Source organism: Rhincodon typus, chromosome 7, assembly GCF_021869965.1.
Source record: "Rhincodon typus isolate 14 chromosome 7, sRhiTyp1.1, whole genome shotgun sequence".
NCBI lineage: Eukaryota > Metazoa > Chordata > Chondrichthyes > Orectolobiformes > Rhincodontidae > Rhincodon > Rhincodon typus.
The window spans coordinates 24,065,507-24,092,262 of NC_063338.1; the positions used below are offsets into that span (position 1 = coordinate 24,065,507).

The following is a 26,756-nucleotide window of genomic DNA, read 5'->3' on the forward strand; positions in this document are numbered from 1 at the left end:
GATGGATAAAGGAGAAGATAGGTGGAGAGGAGACAGACAGGTGAAGGGTCTAGGCCCGAAATGTCAGCTTTCCTGCTCTTCTGATGCTGCTTGGGCTGCTGTGTTCATCCAGCACTACACCTTGTTATCTCAGATTCTCTAGTATCTCTGAAACAATTTTAACCCTACTGCGAAGCCTCTTCTAAGGATGCCTACCTTGAAGAAGTTACCCTCCTCCCTCCGGAAAGACCTCAGTGGATCTCTTTCCTATTTCTGAAGAAGGGGCGAGGCCCGAAACGTCAGCTTTCCTGCTCCTCGGCCTGCTGTGTTCATCCAGCTCTACACCTTGTTACCTCTAATGTTCTAGGAACTTGGCTTTGAACTTGCCACGGCAGATGTTGGAATTTGAATTCAATTTAAAAAAATCTGGAATTAAGAGTCTAACGATGGTCATGAATCCATTGCTGATTGTCAGCGAACCAGATGGGTTTTCTGATGTCCTTTAGGGAAGAAAACCGCCATTCTTAACTGGTCTGGCCTACATGTGATTCCAGACCCACAGCAATGTGATTGACTCTTAACTGCCCTCGGGGCAATTAGGGATGGAAATATAAGCTGCCTGTCCAGCCATGCCCTCTTCCCTTGAATGAATAAAAAAGTACAGTAGTACAACAAAATCAATGGGTTTCCCAAAAACAAAACATTCCACTAATTTCAGATATTTCGTCATTGACATCTGGTGAGTACCTGTGTTTTGTGCACAAATACCAAGTCCCTTTGTGTTGCAAATTTTATCCCTTTGCCAACTTGTTGCCATTTACTTAATCTGTTAATGTTTCTCATAACCTGCCTTTCCACCTATTTTTGTACCGTCTGCAAATTTGGCTACATTTGCTTTCTTCCTCCAAGTCATTAAGTATTATAAATAGTTGCAGTCCCAACGCTGTCATCTATGGAGCCCCAGTGGTCACAGGTTGCCCATCTCAAAAAAGAACCCTAAACCCCACGCACTGTTCCCTGCTCTTTCGCCAATTCTCTGTCTATGCCAATATACTTCCAACATTGCGCTCTTCACTAATGACAAACTTTTCTGAGGAACCTTGTCAAACATCTTCTGGTTCCCCTGCGTAAGTCTAGTTGAGACTTCTTCAAAACAAATATTAATAAATTAGAATGGTATCTGTTAAAGAGTGGCCCATTAAGATTTGTCGTATTAATTTAAATTTTTTTTAGAAAGAAAATTGATAAATTTGTTGAGTAACTTATTGTCCAAATCTCACCCTAGTAAATTATTCTTCCTCTTATTAAAATCTGACAAGTTGTATGTATTCCGGTACCTAAGGTTGATGATTTTTTTTTTGACTCCTTTTTTTTATTAAGCATTCTGATAGATTAGTTGCTAATCACAACCTAGAATTTTCTACGACCAAATGACCAATGACATTGAATATAAGAAAATCAACACTATTTAACCAATCTGGGCATTTACGATGATGGAATATTGTCCTGATGCCTACTTCATTTGTAAACAAGTGGCCTTCCTGTATCTTAAAATAAAATCATCCTTGTTTTGTTCCATGCAAAAATTTAATACAAATGGTTGGAATATTATGAATTCTAGTGTGGTCCACTTAATAAAAATATCTAATTTGCTTTGACTTTTTCAGCATGTTATTAGTTTAATTCTTGTCTGAAATTCACTAATCTTATTGTTTTGCAGTGTGCAACGCTCGGATTATTTGAATACCTTTGAATTCATGGACAAGCTTTCAGAAAATCTAAGCTTGAAACTGGTATCACATAAGCTTTAAAATTGTATATGTATTGTAGAAGGTACACTACAATATTAGAATTGGCTGTCAACTGGTAGATTATCATTTTTAAAATAAAAAGCCTAGACAGAATCAAATATAGCCATAACCTGAATGTTAAAATTGCATTGAGGAGCACGATTGTACTTAAAACTTTGAACACTTTATTCAATAATAATACCAACCAGTTTGAGTTACTGCTAGTTTTGATCATGATGTTATACAGATTGTGAAAGTATTTAATCGTGTGTTTAAATTACAACACTTTCCATTACTTTTGCTGGGTTGGGGTATATACATAGTGGCTGCAACAGACGCCATGTAAGATGAAATTTTAATGCCTACATAAACTTTTAGAAATCCGAATTTCATGTATTAGTGACTGCAATATCATTTTATCATTCTATGTTCACTACATACTCCAGTTTTTAAGACTTGAAGGGGGAAAAGAATATAAGGAATATTTTGTTCAAAGCACTTCCTCATTTTAAACTATTAGCCTTGGGATAATTACTTCATTGATATTTTTTTCCCTCGCCCTTGATGGCAATATTAGACAGGGTGATGGTCAAAAAAAAACAGTTGAGTGGTGGTATTCTTGAACAATGAGACCCTAGAAAACCATACTAGCCAATGAAAATGCTAACTTACTTACTAATGTCATGGATATCTGACGTCAGGGACAGCTGGAATATATTTTTGAATTTGGGTTAATTACTGTCAACAAATGCCCTAAAGAAAATTAGGCTTTTTGCCTGGAATTTCTGCAGCAATTCTTACTCTATCAGTACATTAATGGGAGACCCAAGGAAATACTTAAGATTCTCAAGGCAAATGTTTCTTGTGTAAGTTAAAGGGTGTATTTTGAACAAACGATTAACTTTTTGGCTCTGTATGGGTTTACTGCAACTTTGGCAACTTCAGTCTGCTTTTACATTTACAAGAGTTGTGAATAATTTTCCATCTGAAACAGCTAAAAAAATTTACTGTTAATATAATTTCTTTCATTACCAGATATTACTGAAATAAAGTTTACTCAACCTCTTGCACGTGTAAATTTGTATTTAAATTTAAGCAGCCACTTGAATATCTTATATGGATAATGTTAAACAGGATAAATATTGAATTTAATCAAGTCAACTTTAAGAACACGATATATAGACATAATTTCCCTAAAATATTTTGAGATTTATTCCAGAAAATGTTGAATACACACTTAACTGAAAGGAAGGGCAAGAACATTGAATTTTAATCAAGAATACAGTCTAAAAGAAGAAATTAGATCTAAAATACCACAAATATTAAAAACCCTCTGCACAGCCTTAACTCCCACCCTCCAAAATAAGAAAATAGCACATGGTATAAGCTGCAAGTCCCCAAAAACACCTGCCAGACAAAAGTCAAATTCTGGCATGCAGTGGATATGTACCTACGTGCAATTTCTTCCACAATCCAATACCTGTGGTTTTGCCATTCCTCAGCCTCCGGACCCAGTACTGGGCAACGACATCTGCTTGACTCCCTATCATTGGCACACTTCACTTACGACACTACCCATTATTCCTACTCTTTGTTGAAAAAGCAGATTTCATTTGCTGTTGATTGCAATGTTTTCTTGGATTGGTATGTGTTGGTTAGTAACAGGAGGCTCCTGTTCAGGAAATTCCAAGGCTGAAGTAATCAAAAGGTTAGTGTATTTCTTGGGCTGATCCAGCGTGGAAATAGGGATATTGAATCCAAATTCTAATTTATGGACCAATGTTTTTGAAAATAAGTTTAAGCATCTGAGATGTGACTCATTTTTAACCAAATACATTTCATTTTCAGCTGAATTGTCTTTTTATACTTTTAGGCTTTAACTTTTAAATTCAAGGTTTAATCTCTTCCAAATTAGACATTACATTGTTTGCTCGTACCTATTACACTTAGCTGAAAGCAGAGAGTATCGTATAAGCATCTGAAAATTGTTCAATGTTTCAAGAAGAACTAGTACTGTTTATTCAGCCAAATAAGGCCTTTTCTCTCCCTAAACATTTAGTTTGCGCTGAAGTTTTCAAAATTTCAGAAGCTGCAAACAAATTTCAGAAGCTTTATTAGAACCACATTTATAAATATTTGATTTAAAAGTGGTTTTGAACGGGAGAATTTATAAATTGATTATATGGTTATTCCCTGTACTCATTCAAGTTTGAACTTTAGAAGCAAATTAGCTGATTTTTTAAAGATTTTATAGCACCTGTCAGTATCTTAATTTTTTTTTGCACCTGCAAATTAGCTGAATTTTAAAATAAATCAAGAAAGCTTTTTAAAAAGACTTCATATTCTTGCCTCAAAAGTAGAGTATATTGGATATTCCAGTATGGATCACCGGCAAAAAACTTTTCTGGAGCTGGGATAGTACATGTGCACACCAGCTGGCTCCAAAAACCATGTCTTACAGCAATCCTTCCAAGGATTGAGAGCCATAGACCAAATTAGCATCTTTCGTTATTTTTTGACAGCACAACAGAAGATTAGAAATTAATATGTTACTATTTAGTCTACTAATCATGTTTCTCTACAAATTATTTCACCCTTCATTCAGTTAGCGTACACAAAATTAGGCAATAAGATTTTCAATTGCAACAATAAAACTTGTAAATACAAAAAACTTATTTTAGGTTATTGTTTCCACAGGTTTCTTGTACATTGCTGGAGTTAGCATAGATCTTATGGACATATTGTATAAGCAATTGTATTTTCTTGAAGAAATATACAGCCATAACAGTTTATTCAGTTAGCTATTACTTCACAAGGCAGAAAAATGCAATTTAAAAAAGTACACTTAAAACTAATTCTTGACAATGAATTGTTAATCATATAAACTGAGTGAAGATCACGTAAGAATTTTAAATGAACTGCCCATTTTGCAAACGCATCAAAAATAAATGGAATTTTTTTTTCCCCAAAGTATACAAAACCTAAAACTTATTGCATGTTAAGTCACAACTTTGCAAAGGTATTGCGGCAAATTTATTGCAGCAATTTTTGGTTATGTGCTTTCTCCTGTTTCAAGATTTTTTTTATCAATACATCAAGAGATGAAGACTTCCTGCCCAAAGGAAATAGAAAACAGTGGGGGCTGATTCATCTCCCATTTTTGTTATCATTATGACAGCCATAATATTCCCTGGGTCTCTGCAAGGCAGCCAGAACTAGGAAGAAGGCTTTGTTAATATGTAAATAGATACTATTGCATTCTCAGCATCTGTATTGCAATTAAGGGATAAAATTAGCTGGAGCTTGTGCCCAGTGCCATGTGGCAGTCCAACTGAATAGCAGCTTAAATGATAAGTCTTACTCAGAATCTGGAAGCAGCAGTCATGCTCCTCCGGGTTCTCAAAAGCAATCTGGGCCATGACAGAACTGAAAGGCTGCCTGCCTCTAGGTACATATTTACTGCCTGCAGCACTAATGCTTGTACCACTGGCCTTCCACAGACCAGACGTCCTTGGTGACAGTTGGCCTGCCATTGAGCACGCTTTGCTCCCGAGTTACTACATGGATCAAAAAGTTCTCTTGACCGAGATGAGACTTTCTGACCAGATGTATATAATTAGTATAAACCAATTTAGGTACGTGAACTTTATACTGCAATTGTACATTAACTGATAGTTTTCATATTAGCATTTTTACACTGGGTTTTAAGTATTTTTACCATGAAAATGGCAACTCAGTTTGACAGACAGCTTAAAAAAGTAAAGCAAAGTCATGATGCACCTCTAAGGTTCAAACTTGGATACAGAATCTTGAATGGTTTTACATATTTCCTTGGAACAACAAGAAAGCTCTCCTCTGCCAAGTTATATAACAAACATGAGCAGTAACAGCATTACACAAGAAATACATTGCTGTACATGCTGCATTTAGATAGCCTTAAAAATTTCAGAAATTTTAAAAATGGAGGAAGTGCAAGTATTACTTCTCAATCTGAAATTTGTCAGAAATTGAATTCTGTAAAGAAGTTGTTTTGTCCCTATATGCTCATTTGTGTACATTTTGAACACTGCGTCTTTGTCTTTTCTTCTTATTTTTATATACAGGTGAGCACAGAAACCTGGAGTCTGTAAACTGATCCCCTCGACGTAGTTTTCTGCAAAAACAGCACATTTTGCACAATAATAAATTACCAAGAGTTTTTTTTAGCATAAGACTGTATCTACATAAAATTTCTTTTAACATTTTTAAACATCAGCCTGTAAAATGATTCTTAATCCAATGGGCACACCAAAGACAATGCAATATACCACAGTCAAAATGTAAGTGATGTACCATGTAAGGACATTGTAATATTAAAAATTCTGAAGTAGCACTGACTGGGAGAAGACAGCTGTTACTTACATAAATTGTGATGCAACAGAAACTGCATCTTGTAAACATGCAATGACAATGCTGTAATGCATTTCTACTCTTATGGTCAGAGCACTATACTAAACTGAACCATATAGCACACTTCTGATGCCCTCTGTGTATTCAACTTACATGCTGAGAACCACCATAGTAATGTTTACCTTGACCAACCTTCCTCTCTTAATTAGGGCCCAAAGAAAATAGCTGCTACATTTGTCTGTACAGTTGTCACTGTGCTTTAAAGTAACATTTTGTGGACTTCAAGATATAAAACATGACTTATCCATGCCAGTTAACTTAAATAATTCTTCAAATTCCTCTTTCATTACATGCTATCTTTGTAATCTCCTTCAGATTAATAGGCCTTCGTGTACCTTTTGGTCCTCCCAACTATACATTTTTCTCCCATTACGAGTGACTGAACCTACTCCCATCTTAGTCCTCATTTCAAAAATGACCTCCACAACGGATCCACTTCATGCCAACGTTCAAGAATTCATTTTTGAATCAATTTAAAAATTAAAACTTGTGCAATAATTAGTGCATTAATTTCATGTGTACATCCCAAAATTATGAAGTTTGGCATATAGTCACTAGTGTAAGGTAAAGGGCAAAGGTCTCACTAAAACAACGCTGATGACTAGGTAACTTCTTTTAAAAAGTCATGTCACCTAATATTAGTCAAGACCCTAGAAGAACTGCTTGCTTTTCTTTGACTAATTTAACGGAATCTCAGAGGAGCCTCAGGTTGATTCAAAAGATGATACATGCAATATAGCAGCAGTCCACGATACTGAAGTAGAATATCAGTCTGAGGTATATGCTTACATCTGTGGTGAGGCTTGAAGCCATAAATTTGGCTTCTAGGACAAACCTCCATCTTTTCCAACTACAAATGAAGATTTTGTTTTATAAATGGTTAGCTGAAGCTCATTGGGGCCAGCGAAAAAAAAACAAAAATCCAGCTGTTCACTTCCTCAATTCCTGCTTCTCAAACATGTATCCAATATTCATAAGTGTAGTAATACTCGATGCTTCAGTGATCTTGCATAAGTCTAACAGTCAATGTCGAAAAAGTCAAATGCTAATTCAGTAAAAAAAGGATTTTCTGATTTTTCGTTTCTTTAATTTTTAACCTGTTGACATTGAATTATAAACAACTAATTCTACAGGAAACCCAGTACATAATTCTTTGAAATTTGCATCACATGCAGACAAGGAGGTTAAGTCATTTAGCACGCTTGCCTTCATTGCTCAGACCTTTGAGTACGAGTTGGGATGTCATATTAAGGTTGTAACAGGACATTGGTGAGGCCTCTTCTGCAGAGGTGTCCGATTCTGGTCACCCTCCTACAGGAAGATTATTATTAAATTGGAGAGGGTTCAGAAGAGATTTACCAGGATGTTGCCGGGAATGGAAAGTTTGAGTCATAAAGATAGCCTGGGCTTTTTTTCCCACTGCAGCATAGGACATTGAGGGGTGACCTTATAGAGGTCTATAAAATCACGAGGGGCATAGATAAGGTGAATATCAAGGGTCTTTTCCTTAGGTTGGGGGAGTTCAAAACTAGACTGCACATTTAAGATGAGAGGAGAAAGATTTAAAAATGACATGAGGGGCTTGTTTTAAAAACAACAGTCGTTCGTACATGGAATGAACTGTCTAAGAAAGTGATGGATGCAAGTTCAGTTACACACTTAAAAGACATTTGGATAAGTACATGATAGGAAAGGTTTGGAGTGACATGAGCCAAGCACAGGCAGGTGGGACTAGTTTTGGTTTGGGAACATGGTTGGCGTGGACTAGTTGAACCGAACGGTCTGTTCTCCTGCTATATGACTATTCAAATGTAGTTTCAAGCTACTTCCTTACCACCTGTTGATTGATTTTGCTTATAATTCTAATACAACAAATTTAAATCAAAAAAGGTTTCTCCAATTCTGTTTTTACTTCTATGCTTTCATCATCTAAGACAACAAAATCGGAAAATTTACACACTTGCTTTTACTCATCAAAACAGTTAGTTGTAAAGATTCTGTTCTCAAATGATGCTTATTTTCTGAAAATTCTAATATTTTTGATGAAAAGTAACATTGGTTAAGTCATGAAGAGAAATATTTTCATTTAAAAAGTATACAATGTGTTGTTTGGAGAGAAGGCTCATGATATGGAATAGCAAAGATTTATAGTTCACAAGACAAAGAGCATCTCAAGTGATTATGATCAGAACAAAATAAGCTGGGTTGTTTAGTATGAGGTATGGAATAGAAATTGCAGACACTGACCAATTTATACGAAACTAGTAAGATTACAATTAAAGTTGCTAAAGCAATTTTGACCTTCTTGCAATTGGAAATGCATTGCTAGAATGGAGAGGCAACAGAATAGATTCACTAGGACATGCAAGGAGATAATCATGAAGATTTAGTAACATGAGATAACTTATTAGATCACAGGAAAATGCAGAGTGATTTGGTAAAGATGTATAAAATTATGAAAAAGTGAGACAGTAAATAGTAACAGACTTTTCCATTAAATAGCAATGCAGAATTAGGGGCAATGAATACAAGATTTAAAAAAAAATCAGAACTGAAAGAAGGATAACTTTTCTTTGTAGAAATGTCCTTAAAATGCACTTCATTTTCAACCAGAGTTGAAATTTTAACAAATAATTTACGTGTTTTCCAAATTTGAGAAATGAACACCTGAATTTGAACCAATGAGAGAATTTTACTTTTGTATTTCAAAGAGGTGATAAACAAAATTAATTCACATACCTGCCTATTGGTGGTTCTTTATAATTTAACACTGCAACAGTTTGACGTTTGCTGCGTAAACTGAAAAGACCTTTGTTTTCTTCAGTGAGTTGCAACTGACAATCAAGTTTGTTCTGGGTTACATTTGTTACATCCTTTAGAACATCACATTCTTTTTTCTCTGATGAAAGAAGGAAAATCTAATTTTAAGACTGTAAAAGATTCAAGTTATATTGCAAAGAATGACAATTATATTTAGAGTTAATGATGTAATATAGTATGGAGCACAGAGTTACTCACCATCACATAGTTACATTTAAATTATAGTTAAATACATGGGAAATTACTTACCTATTATTTTACTCCAATGGAGTATGTAAGGCAACATTGTTCAAACTACTCATGTGTTGGGGGGCGGTGGTGGGGTGTGGAAGATGTCATTTCAATAGTTCTTTCACTCAGGGATAGGGAGGGGTGCAGTGAGCACTTTTCAGAAACAAAGTTTACCACAACAGGAAACACCGATTTGAAAAAAATTCCAAAAGCAATAAATTGATAATTTAAATGACTAATTAATAAAAATGACCAAAGTGTCAAGAAGCGGAGCCAAGTGTTAAAACTTTCTTTGGCCTTTTTTGACACTAATCCAGAGAGAGACAAAAACAACCTAGGCCAAAGTCCAGATCACGAGGGAAGGGAGTTGGGACCAAGGCCAAGCCAACTGTTGGGATTAATAAACACTGTCTTTTGTGGAACTCACATGCAAGTAGGTCAGAAGCCGTTTACCTTGGCTCCTCTTTTTCTCCATGCTTTCTGATGGCAGACACCCATTCTCTTTCTCTCATCACACTCCACCCCTAAGACTGACAACTTTAATTCACCTCCCTCTCTACTCCAGATAGCCAATTCACCTTCTCTCCCCACCCTAACTGTCAGCTCTCATCCTTCCCACTCTCCAATGCTGCTGACTTCTGTTCTCCCAAGCATCCTGACTCTTTCTTCCCCAGGCTAGCAAACACCCGATCACTCACATGCGGGCCAACACTTGTTCACCTGTGTTATCCAGACTCTCTAGTTCCTGCCAACCAGCCAGTGACAAGATTCTCATTCACTGCTCCTTTGGTCTCACTGTCTGTTTCCCCACCCCTCCTCCACAAACCACTATCTCCCATAATCCTCCCATTCCCTGTGTTGCAGACACACTCCTGCAGCTCTTGGTCTTGGGCTGAGTAAAGCCGATCAATTTCTGCTGCTATTTTAATCACACACTCTCCTGGTTTTGCTACAAATAGGCTCAGATTCAACAATGAGCAACAAATGCAAGAGAGACACTGCCTCTGAAGGAGCAGATTCCTGCAAAATCTCCCAATTACATTACTATATTTTAAACAATGGCTTGATGGGCCACTCAGGAACTTTTGCAAGCTGCCAATCAGATAAGGCTGATATCAAGGAACAGTAGAAAATTGAAGAATACTAGTCCTTTAAAGACTATTGTTATAATATTACCCATATGAGGCCCACTGATTTCAATTGACAATTGACAGTTCAACAGGACAGAAAAATGACTGTGTAGTACACCACTAGAATAGGAAGTGAAGTTGTGAAAGCTGATGGATGGCAAAGTCTAGACTAGTCCCAGTATAAACAACAAAAAAAAGGTAACTGAACTAGGGCAGAGAAAAGGAATTAACTGGAAAAAGATTAAGACAGCAATTGCCTTTAATGAAGACTGTAAAAAGTACCTTTCTTAGAAAATTTTTTGTACTCAAAATTCACTGATTGAACAATGGACCAGTAATTCATAAGTCACTGTTTACGTTGATAGCTTAGTTTACAAGCACCATGTTGCATAAGAAAACCAAAGTTAGCGTAGCCTTCATTTAAAAGATTATAACCAAAGCAAAAGGAATTAGCAAGTGTATTGCCCACAAAACCTCAAACTACAGTACGAGTCATGAATTTCCAAAAAACAAAAATGCTATTTCAAGTTAATAAAGGACCCATGCTACTGTTGATTAAACTTGACAACTAAACATGTATCAGAGCTCGCATACTGGATGAAAAACAAGCATCAAGGGCAACGTCTGAAGAGAGAATCTCAAATGTGGTTTCAGTCTTTCTTTCCGGAATTAAAATCAAGGAGTTTGTAAGACTACTTCTTTCAATCACGTTCTGTCAAATGAAATCTTGATAGGTGCTGTTATGCACTGTCATGGCATCAGCTATTCTCATGGCCACATTTTAATTTTGCTGATAAAGCAGCCACAGAGTACGGTGGTTAAATACATTTGCAATTTTGCTGGAGGAAGGTGTCTCAGCTTCTGAAACAAAACTCCTACTTCATGGAATTGAACCGATTTTGCCCAACTGATAAGTTTTGGTCTACATTCCTAGTATCACTTTACTAAGCACATTTTATCTGAACTTCATATCAAGGTGAAGATGTGGAATTAGTCTTTATGTTCGGACAAATCAGTTTGAAGATTTTGCAGTGGAGTCATGGAGTATAGAATTGTACAGCATGGAATCATATTCGTCAGCCCAACTCATCCATGCCGACCAGATATCTCAAATTAATTTAGTCCCATTTGCCAGCATCTGGCCCATATCACTCTAAACACTTCCTATTCATATAACCATCAAGATGCATTTTAAATGTTGTAATTGTACCAGCCTCCACTACTTCCTCTGGCAGCTCATTGCATACACACACCACCCACTGCAGCAAAAAGTTGCCCCTTAGATCCCTTTTAAATCTTTCCCCTCCCACCTTAAACCTATGCCCTCTAGTTTTCGGCTATACCACCCGAGGGATAAGATCTTGTCTATTTACCTTATCCATACTCCTCATGGTTTTATAAACCTCTATAAGGGCACCCCTCAACCTCTAACACTCCAGGGAAAATAGCCCCACTCTATTCAGCCTCTCCCTATAATGCAAACTCTCCAAGCCTAACAATATCCTAGTAAATCTTTTCTGAACCTTTTCAAGTTCACAACATTCTTCGTTTAGCAGGGAGACTAGAATTGCATGAATATTCCAAAAGTGGCCTTACCAATGTCCTGTACAGCCACAACACAACCTCTGAACTCCTCTCCTCAATGCACGGACTAATAAAGGCAAGCATACCAAATGCGTTCTTCACTATCCTATCCACCTGCAACTCTACTTTCAAGGAACTATGAACTTGCACTTCAAGGTCTATTTGTTCAACAACTTTCCCCAGGTCCTTACCAATAATTGTACAAGTCCTGCCCTGATTTGCCTTTCCAAAATACAGCACTGCACATTTATCTAAATTAAACTCCATCTGCCACTCCTCAATCCACTGGCCCATTTGATCAAGGTCCCGTTATACTCGGAGGTAACTTTCTTCCAATTTTGATGTCATCTGCAACCTTACCAACCATACCTCTTATGTTCATATCCAAATCATTTATACAAAAATGATAAAAGCAATGGACCCAGCACCGAACCTTGTTGCACCCCACTGGTTATGGCCTCCAGTCTGAAAAGCAACCCTTCACCACCACCACCACCGTGTCTTCTCCCTTCGTGTCAGTTCTGTATCCAAATAGCTGGTTCTCCCTCTATTCGATGTGATCTAACCTTGCTAACCAGCCTACCATGCAAAACTCGGTTGAACGCCTTACTGAAGTCCGTATAGACCATGTCCACTGCTCTGCCCTCAAACCTCGTCGTTACTTCTTCAAAAATCTCAATCAAGTTTGTGAGACATGAGTTCCCACACACAGCCTTGTTGACTATCCCCAATCAATCCCTGCCTTTCCAAATACATGTAAATCCTGTCCCTCAGGAATCCCCCTCAACTTGCCCACCAATGATGTCAGACTCAGTGGTCTATAGCTCCCTGGCTTCTCCTTACCATCTTTCTTTAATAGTGGCAACACATTAGCCAAACTCCAGTCTTCTGGCAACTCACCCATGGCTATCGATGGTACAAATATCTCAGCAAGGGGCTCAGCAATCACTTCCCTAGTTTTCCAGAGAGTTCTAGGGTACACCTGATCAGGTCCCAGGGATTTTTCCACCCTTATGTGTTTTAAGATGTTCAGCACCTCCTCTGTAATATTGACATCTTCCAAGATGTTGCTATTTATTTCCCATGTCATCTTCCATATGCTTTGCCACAGTAAGCACTAATGCAAATACTCATCTAGTATCTCCCCCATCTCCTGCGGTTCCACAAATAGGTGGCCTTGCTGATCTTTAAGGGGCCCTATTCTCTCCCTAGTTACCCTTTTGTCCTTAATATATTTGTAGAATCCCCGTGGATTCTCCTTAACCCTATTTGCCAAAGCTATCTCATGTCCCCTTTTTTCCCCTCCCGATTTCCCTCTTAAGTATACTCCTACTGCCTTTATACTCTTATAGGGATTCACTCCATCTCTGCTGTCTATACCCGACATATGCTTCCTTCTTATTCTTAACCAAAACCTCAATTTCTCTAGACATGCAGCATCCCCTACACCCACCAGCCTTGCCCTTCACCCTAACAGGAACATCTTGTCTCTGGACTCTCGTCTCATTTTTGAAGGCTTCCCATTTTTCGGCCGTCCCCTTACCTGCGAACATCTGTTCTCAGCTACCCCCAAACTTTGAAAGCTCTTGCCTAATATCGTCAAAATTGGCCTCCGTCCAATTTAGAACTTTAACTTTTAGATCCAGTATATCCTTTTCCGTCACTATTTTGAAACTGATGGAATTATAGTCACTGGTCCCAAAGTGCTCCCCCACTGACACCTCAATCATCTGCCCTGCTTTATTTCCCCAAGAGAAGGTCAGGTTTTACACCTTTAGCAGGTACATCCACATACTGCTTAAGAAAATTTCCTTGTACGTACAAATTCCTCTCCATCCAAGCCCTTAACACTACGGCAGTCCCAGTCTGTTTGGAAAATTAAAATCCCCTACCATAACCACCCTGTTATTCTTACAGATAACTGAGATGTCCTTACAAATTTTTCTCGATTTCCCACTGACTATTGGGAGATCTATAGTATAATCCCAATGAGATGATCGTCCCTTTCTTATTTCTCAGTTCCACCCAAATAACTACCCTGGACGTGTTCCCAGGAATATCCTAAGCACAGCCGTAATGTTATTCCTGAGCAAAAACACCACTCCCGCTCCTCTCTTGACCCCCTTTCTATCCTTCCTATAGGATCTCTACCCTGAAACATTAAGCTGCCAGTCCCATCCACCCTTGAGCCATGTCTCTGTAATTGCTATGATATCCCAGTCCCATGTTCATCTGCCTTACCTATTAGGCCTCTTGCATTGAAGTAAGTGTACTTTAATTTATCAGTCCTACCTCGTTCGCTGCTTTGTTCCTGTCTGTCCTGACTATTGGTCTTACTCCTCTTCCCAACCATACCAGTCTCAGAATGATCTGTCATCACCAGCTCCATAGTTCTCCTCTCTCCACGCACCCCACCACTATCCCCCCCACCCCCTTCCCAGGCTCACTAGTTTAAATCCTCCCAAGCAACTCTAGCAAATCTCCCCACCAGTATATTAGCCCCCTCCCAATTCAGGTGCAATCCATCCTCCTTATACAGTTCACTTCTATCCCAGAAGAGATTCCAATGATCCAAAAATGTGAATCCTTCTCCCCTGCACCAGCTCCTCAGCCACACATTCAACTGCTCTATCCTCCTATTCCTACCTTAACTAGCTTATGGCAGGAGTAATCCTGCATTTACTACCCTTGGGGACCTACTTTTTAAAATTCCTGCCTAATTTCCTATATTGTCTCCTCAAGCTCATCCTCCTCTTTTCCTTTGTCATTAATTTCAATGTGTATAATGACATGTAGGTCCCTCTCCCCTCTGAGATTATTTTGCACCCCCTTCTAGATACCCTTGATCCTGGCTCCAGGGAGGCAACACACCATTCTGATGTCTCATTGTTGGCTGCAGAAACATCTGTCTGGGCCTCTGACTAGACAGTCCCCTATTACAATCAACTGCTTGGAACCTGGTGCACCCCTCGTTACATTAGAACCAGTCTCGGTAACAGAAACCTGGCTGTCAGTGTTACATTCCCCCAAGGATCTATCACCCCCTACCTTTTCTAAAACAGTATACTTAAGATGGGGATAGCCACAGGAGACTCCTACACTACCTGCCTCCCTCCTCTATCTTTCCTAGAGGGCACCCATGTACCTGACTGTATCTTCAGTTTACCTCCCTCCCTACACCTACCATCCATCACATCCCCAGCTCCTGTAAATTCCTCATTGCCACTATCTGCCACTCCAACCAATCCAATGCAATCTGATAGTATTCGCAACCAAACATACTTCTTGCAGCCATACAGGAATCTTCCACATCCAACAAGTGCACTTCACTCTACTAAATGGCATCTTTGAACCTTAATCTACAGACCCAGAAAATAGCCCAGTCTTGCTGCTTTAAAAACATTGCTCCAGGCTAGCTTAGTACCTATGTTAATATAATTTTCAATCTAATCAAGTGACAGATTTCAATAAAAACAACTCACTGTTGTAGATTTACAAAAACAAATAAGGTTACACTTTAAAATTAGCCACTTAACTGCTCCCTTGCTGTGAGCTCCAGGATTTTCTCCAAGGACAGCTGTGAATTTTGCTGTTTGTTTTTCTTCGAACAAGCTCCAAAGTCCAGAGATAGTTGAAACTAAACAGCAAAAGCAGCAGCTGTACAGATTCACTGTTGGGTCAAAACAGTAGTGTAGGTCTCTTTCTCAGTTTGAATCACTTCCCATGTGGTCACTGCCTTTGTCTCCCTTCCTCATTTTTAAAGTGCCATTGTTTTGAACTTTCCCACCACCTTCTCCAAAGCTTACAAATCAGTAGTTACTGCTCTTAGAATTCAAGGAAATCAGCTCCAAAACTGAAAATACCTCAAAAAAAAAAAAAAAAAAAAAAAAAAAAAAAAAATGGGGAACAGCACTTACAGCCACAGTTTTTTCCGGTCCTCCATCTTGGATTACCCAGAATCTGATGTGTAGTTGCCCAATAACAGCAGAGACTCCTTTACTAGATTGATATCTTCATATGACAACCCACTCACCAAGTTAAGAACAGGCCAGGCTTTTTTCTACTGGAGTTTAGAAAAATGAGGGGTGACTTGAATTAACTGATAAAATCCTGAATGTTGCCAAGGTGGACATGGAAAGGATATTTCCCCTTATGGGTCAGTCCATAACCAGGGGGTAGTGTTTTAAAATTAGGGTCTCCTTCTCAAGACAGGGTTGAATTGTTTTTTGTACCCCCTCAGAGGTTGAGACACTTTAGGAGTACTCTGTCTCAGAAGGTAGAGGTTATTGAATATTTTTCAGATAGAGGTGGATTGAGCCCCTCACCTACTAAGAATCTAAATCTCATTAAGAATAAATGGGAACGTGGAATGCAAAACATGAACAGATCAACTACGATCATAGAGAATGGTGGAGGAAGCCAGCGAGATCAAATGGTCTCCTTATACTCCTATTTTATGTTTTATATTTGTAATTTTGAAATCAATATTGTAAACAGGTGTTTTGAATGATAATCAATGGTCTATATCTACATCAAACTACAGCTGGTGTTAACCAGTATCCAAAATCAACTGAAACCCACATGATGAGCTCAAGCACCAGCATTTAGAGGTTGAAGGTTAATGACAGCCACCATATTTCCATAGAGGTGATGAGTGATATTAACAAGTCCAAAGAACTCTGGATGTCAAGGGATGTACGCGATTAGATAAAACAAAGTTTATGGCAGATACTGAGGGTACAAAACAGTGGATTCCCTAGAGGGGCTTAGAAATGCAAGGGGTTACTTAAAAAAATAAACTTGGAGAGCAAACAGAGGACATGAAAATATCCAAAGGCGATTTATAGGTATTCTTGGAGCAAGAGAATAACCAGGGAAAGAGTAGGCAGGGGTCATTAGGGACCAATGTGACAATCCATGTGTGGTGCAGAAAGACATAGCAGAGGTTTTCATTGAGTACTTTGCATGTATATTCACTACAGAGAAGGACACTGTTGGTATAGAAATCAGGGAGGATGATCATGATATACTTGAAGAAAATTAGCAATTATGAGGTGGTGATGGTACTGACAGGCTTGAAAATAAATAGATCTTCAAGCCAGATGAGATGTATCTCAGGCTGCTATGAGGCAGGGTGGAGATGGCAGGAACTCTGACAGTAATTTTCAAATCCTCTCAATACAGAGGAATGCCAGAGGACAGCTAATCTGGTACCATTATTCAAGGGTGGTATGGATAAACCAAGAAACTGCAGGTCAGTGAGTCTAACATGAGTGGTATTGAAACCGTTGGAAAAATACAAATTTAATCTCCGTGTGGAGAGGTGTGGATGAAGCAAGGAAAGTCACTGTGGCTTTATCAAGGGAGATCATGTCTAACAACAGTAAATTTTTCAAGGATGCGACCAGGTGTGTAGATGAGGGTAGTTTAGTTGACGTAGTCTTCATGGACTTCAGTAAGCCTTTTAACAACATTGCCAATGGCAGACTGGTTAAGAAGCTGAGAGTGCATGGGATCATACGGCAAACTGGATCAAAACTTGGCTCTGACAGGAAAGGTGTTTTAGTGATTGAAAACCTGTGTCCAGTGGCATACCAGTGTTCAGGACTGAGTCCCTGGCAGTTTTTAGTATGCATTAATACAAACGTTGGAACAGGAGTAGGCCATTTAGCCCCTTGATCCTGCTCTACCACTCAACAAGATCATGGCTGGTCTGTGGCCCAATTCCATATATCCGCCTTTGACCCGTATACCTTAAAAAAATTTGTTGAGCAAAGGTATCATCTCAGATTTAAAATTAACAACTGATATGCATCCACTGCTGTTTGTGAAAAAGAGTTTTACACTACCTGCCATATCTAGGCATAAATGTGTCAGGTATAATTAGTAAGATCACAGACAACATGAAAATTGGTGGTGTGGTAAATAGCGAGGACAAAAGGAGGACTGCAGCATGATACAGGTGGACTGGTCAGATGGGGTGAACATGGGAAAGGGAATTTCATCATAAAAATATGACAGTAGTGTATTTTGAGAAGACTAACAAGGCAAAGGAGTACACATTGATTGGTAGAAAATACAGAGGACCAGAGGGACCTTGGTATCCATGTTCATATTCATATGCACAATGAAGGCAGGACAAGTAGATAAAATGGTTGAGGAGGAATTTGGGAGACTCACCTTTATTAGTCAAAGCATTGAATACAAGAGCAAGCAATTTATGATGGAGCTGTATACAAGAGTAGTTAGGCCACAGCTGGAGGTCCAGTGTATGACTCTAGCTGCCACACAATAAGGCTGCGACTGTACTATAGAAGGTGCAGAAGAGATGCACCAGGATGTTTGAGCTGGAAATGTTTATCTATGATGAGAGGCTAGATAGGCAGGGTTGTTTTCCTTAGAGCAGAGAAGGCTGAAAGCAGATCTGATTGAAGTGTACTGAGGGGCATAAATTGGGAGAAACTTTTCCCCTTAGTACAGTGTTCAAGAGCCAGGTAGCATAGTTTTAAGTTAAGGAGCAGATTGAACCCTTTTTTTCTCCCCACCCAGAGGTTAGTGGGTATCTGGAGCTCACTGCCAAAACCAAAATAAAAAGTGGTATAGACAGGGATCCTCAAGATATTTTACTGTTTAGATGGAGGTTGGTCAGCCGAGTTAACTGTTGGTTTGCAACATAATGTGGGTTCAATTCCCACACCAGCCGAATTCACCATGAAGCTCTGACTTCTTAATTTTGCCCCCTACCTGAGGCATGCTAACCTTTGGATTAAACCCACCACCAGCTGTCTCTCTAATGAGAGCAGCCCTATGGTACTCTGGAACGATGGTAACTTTATCTTTATTTAGATGATTACTTGAAACATCATAGCATACAAGGCTACAAGCCAAGATGTTGGAAAACGGGATTAGAACAGATAGATGCTTGATGACCAGCACAGACATGATTGGTGTCAAGACCTTTTGCCATACTGTAAAAACTCAAACTCCTAGGTGCCTGAAGTTCCACTTGGTATAGCAGAACTGTGAATAAAAAAAGTGAAATGACTAACGTAAATTTTGGAATATGTCAGCCTCATCCCTTGCATTTAGTGCCTCACTGCAGAATTGTTGGCCTTCAACTCTAGAGAAGGCACCATGTCTTAAGGAAGGATAAATTGGTTTTGGAAGGAGCACAGCACAGATTCACAAATGCAAAAAACACTTGCCCACCATTGTATTGTGACAATCAGCTGCCTCTGCAGCATTCCCCCCTTCCATCAGACTACCTGACAAAACTTTAATGTTCTACCTTCTGCTAGTCCCAAGTTGCTTTTCTTAGTTTAGGGGAGATAGAAGAGGAACTGTCTTGGAGCTCATTTAGTTCCCTCAATTTTATTCCCACTGAACAGGTGACCTAATTGCCTCTCACTCCACTTCGGTTTCTTTCTCAACCACAAATATAAAAATGGCTTTTATCAAAATCACAATTAACTTACTGAGACTACAAACAGAGAAAGAGAGCGTGTGCAGTGTGCATGTAATCTGTTTCCATTCATTTCTAAATCAGAAGTACTCCAATGTCTCTATTTCCTCAGAAGGCTAAGGAAATGCAGCACATCGACAAGGAGTTAATTTTTATAAATGCACCATAGAAAACATCCTATCCAGATGCATCACAGCTTGGTATGGCACCTGCTCTGTCCAAGACCCCAAAAAATTACAGAAACTTATGAACGGAGCCCAGTTCATCACAAAAACCAGACTTCCTTCCACTGAGTCAGTCTACACGGAACGCAGTCAACATAATCAAAGACCTCTCTCATCCCAGTTATACTCTCCTCCACCCTCTTCTATTAGGCAGAAGATACCAAAGTTTGAAAACATGTAGCAATACATTTAAGAACAGCTTCTTCCCTGCTGTTATTGGACTTATTAACAGACCTCTCATATTAGAATTAATCTTTCTCTGCACCTTCTCTGTAGCTGTAGCACTTTCTCTATATTCTGCATTCTGTTCTATTAGCTTGATGTGCTTAGACAAGGTATGATTTGTCTGGTTAGCACGCAATTTTTTCACTGTATCTCGGTACGTGACAATAATAAATCAAAATCAAATGTGCAGTTGGTTTATTTCCTGTTCCTACACTGTCATCTCTGGCTTCTCCCATGCTGTCCTTTGGTGACATAATTTGAAGGCATTGCATTACTTTTTACACAAACACTAACGCCATGCAACTTGATCTTCCTCAACCACTCCATTGCTACCGAATTATCAGACTGCTGACCCAACATTGAGTAGTATATCAGCAGATATTTCATCCAACTAAAAATTTGCAGGATAAAAGCCACTGCTTTTCGTCCCCGTTCCAAATTTTGTTCTCCAATCAACTCCATTTCTCTCTGTAGCAAAAGTCTGAGCTTAAACCAGTTTATTTGCAACTTTGGTACCACATTTGATCCAGAGATGAGTTTCTGACCTCAATTTAATGTCATGTCCGAGACTACGCATTTCCATTTCTGTAACATCACTAGACTTGGCCCCAGTATCAGCTCATCTTCTGCTGAAATCCTCATTCATGCCTTTATTACCTCTAGACTTGATTATTCTAATGTATTGTTAGCCAGTTTCTACCCTCCCTAAATGTGAGGTCATCCAAAACTCTGCCGCCCATGTCTAAACTTGCAGCATTTCTTTTACCCCTATTACCCCTCTGCTTACTGAGCTACAATAGCTCCCATCATATGACATCCTAATTTTAAATTTCTCGTTTCTTGTTTGAAAATACCTTCCTGATCTCAGCCTCCGTATTTCTCTTACCTCCAGCAATCCCTCAACCTTCCCAAATGTCTGCATTCACCTAATTCTGGCATGTTATGCATTACCAATTATAACTGCTCCACTATTGACTGCCCTGCCTTCAGTTGCCCCCAGCTCTGAAATTCCCTCCTTATATCCCCTACCTTGGTTTCTTGTTTTAAGTCACTTAAGATCTACCCCTGACCGAACTTCTGGAGATCTGCCCTATTGCATCATTTTATGGTGTGATGTCACATCTTTTCATGAGTCTACGAAGCACCTTGAGTAATACAATATAAATACAATTTATTTTTGTAAAATGAAAGCTGATTATCAAAGGTTAAATTACAAAGAGATTAGGCAAACTAGAGTTGGACTCCTAGGAATTTAGATGGTTAAAGAGTGATTTGATTGAAACTTATAATAAAGGCAGAACAGATATGTGAGAAAGGTGAGAAAGATAACAAGGTGTAGAGCTGGATGAACACAGCAGGCCAAGCAGCATTAGAGGAGCAGGAAGGCTGACGTTTTGGGCTTACTTCTACTGGTTCAGAGGAGAAATTAAACAACAGCTATGTCTGTCTGTTCAGGAAATAAATACCAACTTTTCCATTATTACGTTAATTGTGCAAGTTCCTTTAAAGACATAACTCCCATAATGTTCAAACTTTCACGACTTTTGGGTTACCACCACTTTACCCAAATAATGTCCTGAAAAAAAAGTTCCACAATACTTTCATAGGTTGAGAGTTCTTTCAGTCACAGTCCGGAGAAACATCCTTGCACCATAATTACCTATTTCCATTATCTACCCCCATCTTGTCCATATATTCCCTTATTTTTTCTCATGCATGTACCATGTCTCCTTTTAGACAAACTAATGCTATTCTACTCACTCAAAATGATCAACACAATATAAAGAAATTGCTTAGTAATTGATTTGATCATCTAATAACCATATTACATATAAATGGAAACACAACCTCTGCAATCATCTAGTCAAATCCCTTCGTAATTTTAGAGGCCAGAAGATCTCTTCTCTTTTCAAGCGATAAAAGACTCACAGAAATAAGTCATTATGAAAGTGTTTTAAGACAGCGGAGAATGAAATTGCATACATGTACAAAATAGAATGAAGATGTTCTAACTGCCATGCAGTATATATTGTGCATATACACATCAGTTAATCGTTTGACCAAAAACAAAGGCATACCTTGAACTTTCGGGCACTCTGCAGTTAGTACACCCACAGCAATATCATCCCGTCTGGATAGCCATGTGACAAATTCACTACAGCTGTTGACAGAGATTTGCTCAGCAAGTATGCTTTCCTCTTTTGAAGTAGTTATGCAATCAGGATTTAAAATTTTGTGGGTGTTCTGCTCACACTCTACTTGTTCCTTCTTGACTTCACAGTGTAAAGTTTTTCTCGCTGCCCGTATTGAGCAAGTTGGGTCTTCAAAATTTTTGCAAACTACAATTGTTTCTGGAGAAATATCTGCATTTTGATTGCAGATTTTTCTGTTTCTATTCAAGTGCTGATTTACATCCATTTGATACTGCTCTTCACTTTGATTTTCCACAATTAGATTATGTGGACTTTCAATGTTTTCTTGTATTTTGTTTGCCACAAAGGTCCTTTGGCAATCTATTCCTTTTATATAATCTTGTGGCATGACAGATGTTTTACTGTTCCCTTTTGTGCAAGGCAAACGTTCAGCTATTGTATACTGTTCATCATCTTTCTCCTCTTTAATTAGGTTAGAGAAATTTTGTTTAAATTTCTTTCCTTTCTTAGGCACCACAGCCATGTCAGTTTTGCGTTTTTTTTCTATGTTTTCTCTTAAGGCATTACAAGTCTTGTTGGCTTCTTCCATATTATCCAGACATTCACCGACCATTTCAGGACGATTTTTAAATTTCTCTCGTTTGGATGCTTTTTTGTCCTTTTTAGGTACTGCAACTATCTTCTGGTTATCATTATTATTTGTATTGCTAACTTTTAAGTTACCTAAACACTCAGCCACTTCCACTTCGTTTCGCTCTTTGCCATCATGCCATATCACTGAATTTGTTGAACGTTCTTTAATGGTCTGGTGTTGGTTATGCACAAGTGTCCTTTGGTTAACCTTGCTTTTATGACCAACATTTTTTTCTGAAGTATTACAGTTCTTGCAACCCTCCTCCAAACTATCTACAGATTCCTCTGTTACCATTACACTCAGTTTTGTAAGTTTCTCCTGTACAATTGGTTTAAGTGAAATACTTTCAACACCGTTGTGCTTTTCTGTGACCACAAATGTCCTTCGGTCAGCCTTACCTTTAGTGCCAGTATTTTCTCGTGTAGCATGGCAACTCCTGCAGCCCTCTTCCAAACTATCTGAATATTTATTTGTTACCAGTACACTCTGTTTTGTAAGTTTCTCCTGTACAATTGGTTTAAGTGAAATATCTTTAATGCCTTTGTGCTTTTCTGTGACCACAAATGTCCTTCGGTCAGCCTTTCCTTTAGTGCCAGTATTCTCTTCCGCAGCATGACAATTTGGAAGAGAGCTGCCATTGTGCTTTTCTGTGACCACAAATGTCCTTCGGTCAGTCTTGCCTTTAGGGCCAGTATTCTTTTCTGCAGCATGAATGTTTGGAAGAGGGCTGCAGGAACTATCTGAATATTCTTTTGTTACCACTACACTCTGCTTTCTAAATTTTTTTTGTACAATTGGTTTAGGGGAATTATCTTCAATGTTGTTGTGCCCTTCTGTCACCACAAATGTCCTTCGGCTAGTGCTCTTGTTATTTAAATTCCGGTAATCTTCTAATCCTATATGTTTAGCTATTTCCACTTCGTCCTCTACCATTTGCTGTATAACTGGATTAGATGTACTTTCTTCAACATTGTTATACTTCTTTGACACAGTAAATGTTCCTCGTCCAATCTTTCCTTTTACATTACGAAGCTGTACCTGCAAAATATCTGAAATTCCTTTGCTCTCTTCCTCATTATTTAGACAATCATTCCTCTCTGGTTTATTGTAAATTTCAATAGCCCTTGATGCAAATAAATTACATGAGCTTTCCTTAATGCCGTCATGAATTCTAAATGTCTTTTCCTCAAATGTTTCTTTCATATTGTTTATGTTATTTTTTGAAGCACTTTCAACTTGGCTACCCTCCTTCTGAGGATTTGGGTGAATGTCCTCTTTATGCACTAGCCAATTATTCAGTCCACTGCTTGGAATGCTAACATTGGGCTCCTCGTTATTATTCATAAAAGTTTGGTCAAAGACAGAAAATTCATCAGAACATTTTCTTTGTCTCTTTTCAAACAGATGAGAATCAATATTGCAATTCCTTTGAACGCCGTTGGAATATTTTCCCTTTGTCTGTTTTACTTTTCGCAGGGTTGCCACGTTCTTTGAGGTTGTTTCAACTTCCTTATTATCTCTTTCAGTTTCTTTCATTTTGCCCTTTGTCGATTTTGTTCCAACAGTAACAATTTCTACTGCTTCACTTGTAGTTAGATCCATCTCTGCATCAAAGACAGTCACTTCAGGTTTCCGTTGCTCAACTGACTGTTCTTCAGTGATCAGACCTGTGCCGCACTTCTGTGGATCAGAAGGATGTGAGGTGTGTAGCACTGGAGAAATTTCAACGTGCGGTCTACCCAAACTTATTCTGTTAAAATCAGGGGTATCACTGATTTTAGAATTTCTTGAACAAGATTCTCTTGCCAAGGAAGTACGTTTTTTCTCCAGTAATTCCAGAGATATTTTAGAACTTCGGGAACATGAATCTTTCTTTCTTAAGGTAACATTCTGACATGCAATTATGGTTTCATTCTGCTGAGTTTCAGGCATTTGTTCAGTAAATGATGTTTGTGGAACATTAAAGCTATTCGGTGAAGATATTTCAGAATTCTGACGAAGCCAGGCATGGTTTGAAACGCTATCTAAAATACATAAAAAAAACAAGTTTTTTATTGAAAAGAACATTTTCTACTAAACTCTATAGTGATGCAGAGCAAAACTAAAGGATGATATTTCATGCCATACCCTTGGAGGCAAGGAAAGCATTTAATCAGGGAGAATGGTGGTGGGTGGTCTCTGATTCGCAACCTGCCCCTAATGTCACGATACCGTGTAAAACCCACCTATGGCTTGTAAATTGCCAGACTGGCTCATAACTTGGCATGGGTCTTACGCCAGCTCTGTATCTTTTTCTTGGGGAGGGGGTGGGATTTGCCCTTCTGCCTCCCTAAAATTCTCCACTAACACTCCAAATGAATTAATTCAAACAGCCTGGAAAAATGAAAATTCATAAGTTAACTCGCTCATTATTTCCTAATCAAACTGAACTTGCAACATTGTTGATAAACCAAAATAGCCTGAAGCTGTAAATTGTGGCATCAGCCATGTTTTGGTTGATTCACAAATGTTGTGGACTTAAGTTCCACTTTCAACATTGGAGCGCAAACAAAATTCTACACCTACATCCAGTGAGGTTGCTGAGAAATACTGACTGTTGAATGAGATTTTAAATCTAGGACCTGCCTGGCCCCTCAGTGCAATGATATCTTGTTCATTTCCCGATTTCAAAAAGAACAGCGACTTAATTTTCTGCAGGGTCCCGACCTGAAACGTCAACTTTGCTGTTCCTCTGATGCTGCCTGGCCTGCTGTACTTCTCCAGCTCCACACTTATCTGACTTCAGCATCTGCAGTTCTTACTATCTGAGTGGCTTCATACCTTGTGTCAAGGCCGATATTTATCTCATAAATCAACATCATTGAAATCAGATTATTTCTTCATCATCATCACATTGGTGCTTGTGGGAGCTTGCAAATTAGCTGCTGCATTTCCTACATTAGAATAACGTGGTTGGTTGGCTTGCCGAGCTGGTTCATTGTTCTGTAGACGTTTCATTATTCTGCTGGGTAACATCATCACTGCAGCCTCCGATGAAGCACTGTTGTGTTTTCCCACCTGTTATTTGAACTCTAGTGTCCATCAGGCTGGATTACCTCACTTCCAGTTTTCCTTCGCAGTGCAGTGTATATGGGGTCGAGCTGTGTTTTTTGATGGCCTTCTTAGTGGAGTACCAGGTTTCTAGGAATTCCCCTGCTTGTCCCAGGATCCTGATGATGTCCCAGTCAAACCGGTGATTCTCCTTATCCGTGTGGATAGAGATGAGACAGCATTGGTCATGTCTTTTTGTTGCCAATTTCGTGTACCCTTGTGGTTAATTTCCTTCCTGTTTGTCCAATGTAGTGTTTGTCACAGACTCTGCAGGGAATCTTGTATATGACATTGGTCCTGTCCATAGTGGGTAGTGGGTCTTTGGTTTGGGTGAGCAGGTGTCGAAGGGTTGATGTGGGTTTGTCTGCTACTCTGATGCCCAGTGGTCAGTAGGAGACTTGTGATCAGTTCAGATGCATTCCTGATGTAAGGTAGCCTGATGAATGTGTTGGGGCATGTAGTATCTTCCTGGTGTCGTTCGTGTGATAGGCATCTTCTGACCCAGTTTTCAGGTATCCATTGTCTTTGAATACCTGGAAGAGGTGGTACTCTTCTTAACGTAGCTCTGTGCTGCTGCAATGTGCTGTTGCCCATCCTCCATATGGATAAGAACCACCAATTTGATTGGGACAACACCTGGATCCTGGGACAAGCAAAGCAGAGACAAGCACGGGAATTCCTAGACGGACACCAGAGTTCAAATAACAGGAAGGAAAACGCAACAGCGCTTCATCGGAGGCTGCACTGATGATGTTACCCAGCAGGGTAACGAAACGTCTGCGGAACAATGAACCAGCTCAGCGAGCCAACCAACCACAACATCCACAACCCGAGCTACAAATCTACTCTAAAACCATAGAATAATGACATCAAAAGTAGTTCGTCAGCTATAAAGTGTTTTGGGATGTTCAGAGGTCTTAGGTTTTCGCATTGTATATAATATACAGTGTTCCTCCAGGAGATGACTAGGCCAAAACGTATGCTC

At 38.9% G+C, this 26,756-nt stretch overlaps 2 protein-coding genes across 4 annotated transcripts in view; one reads left to right on the forward strand and one right to left on the reverse strand.

The window, feature by feature from the left end:
• idh1 (isocitrate dehydrogenase (NADP(+)) 1) overlaps positions 1-6,018 on the forward strand; it is a 25,516-nt gene extending 19,498 nt beyond the window's left edge. For both annotated transcript variants that reach the window (XM_020515817.2, XM_048598526.1), the window contains exons 9-10: positions 1,700-1,772; positions 5,873-6,018. In XM_020515817.2, the coding sequence (XP_020371406.2) occupies positions 1,700-1,772; positions 5,873-5,899 (100 nt within the window). In that variant the 3' untranslated portion in view covers positions 5,900-6,018. The remainder of the gene's footprint in view (positions 1-1,699; positions 1,773-5,872) is intronic.
• LOC109916104 (shugoshin 2-like) overlaps positions 1,850-26,756 on the reverse strand; it is a 40,160-nt gene continuing 15,253 nt past the window's right edge. For both annotated transcript variants that reach the window (XM_020515812.2, XM_020515810.2), the window contains exons 7-9: positions 21,973-24,705; positions 8,958-9,117; positions 1,850-5,922 (exon numbers count right to left, since the gene is read on the reverse strand). In XM_020515812.2, the coding sequence (XP_020371401.1) occupies positions 5,814-5,922; positions 8,958-9,117; positions 21,973-24,705 (3,002 nt within the window). In that variant the 3' untranslated portion in view covers positions 1,850-5,813. The remainder of the gene's footprint in view (positions 5,923-8,957; positions 9,118-21,972; positions 24,706-26,756) is intronic.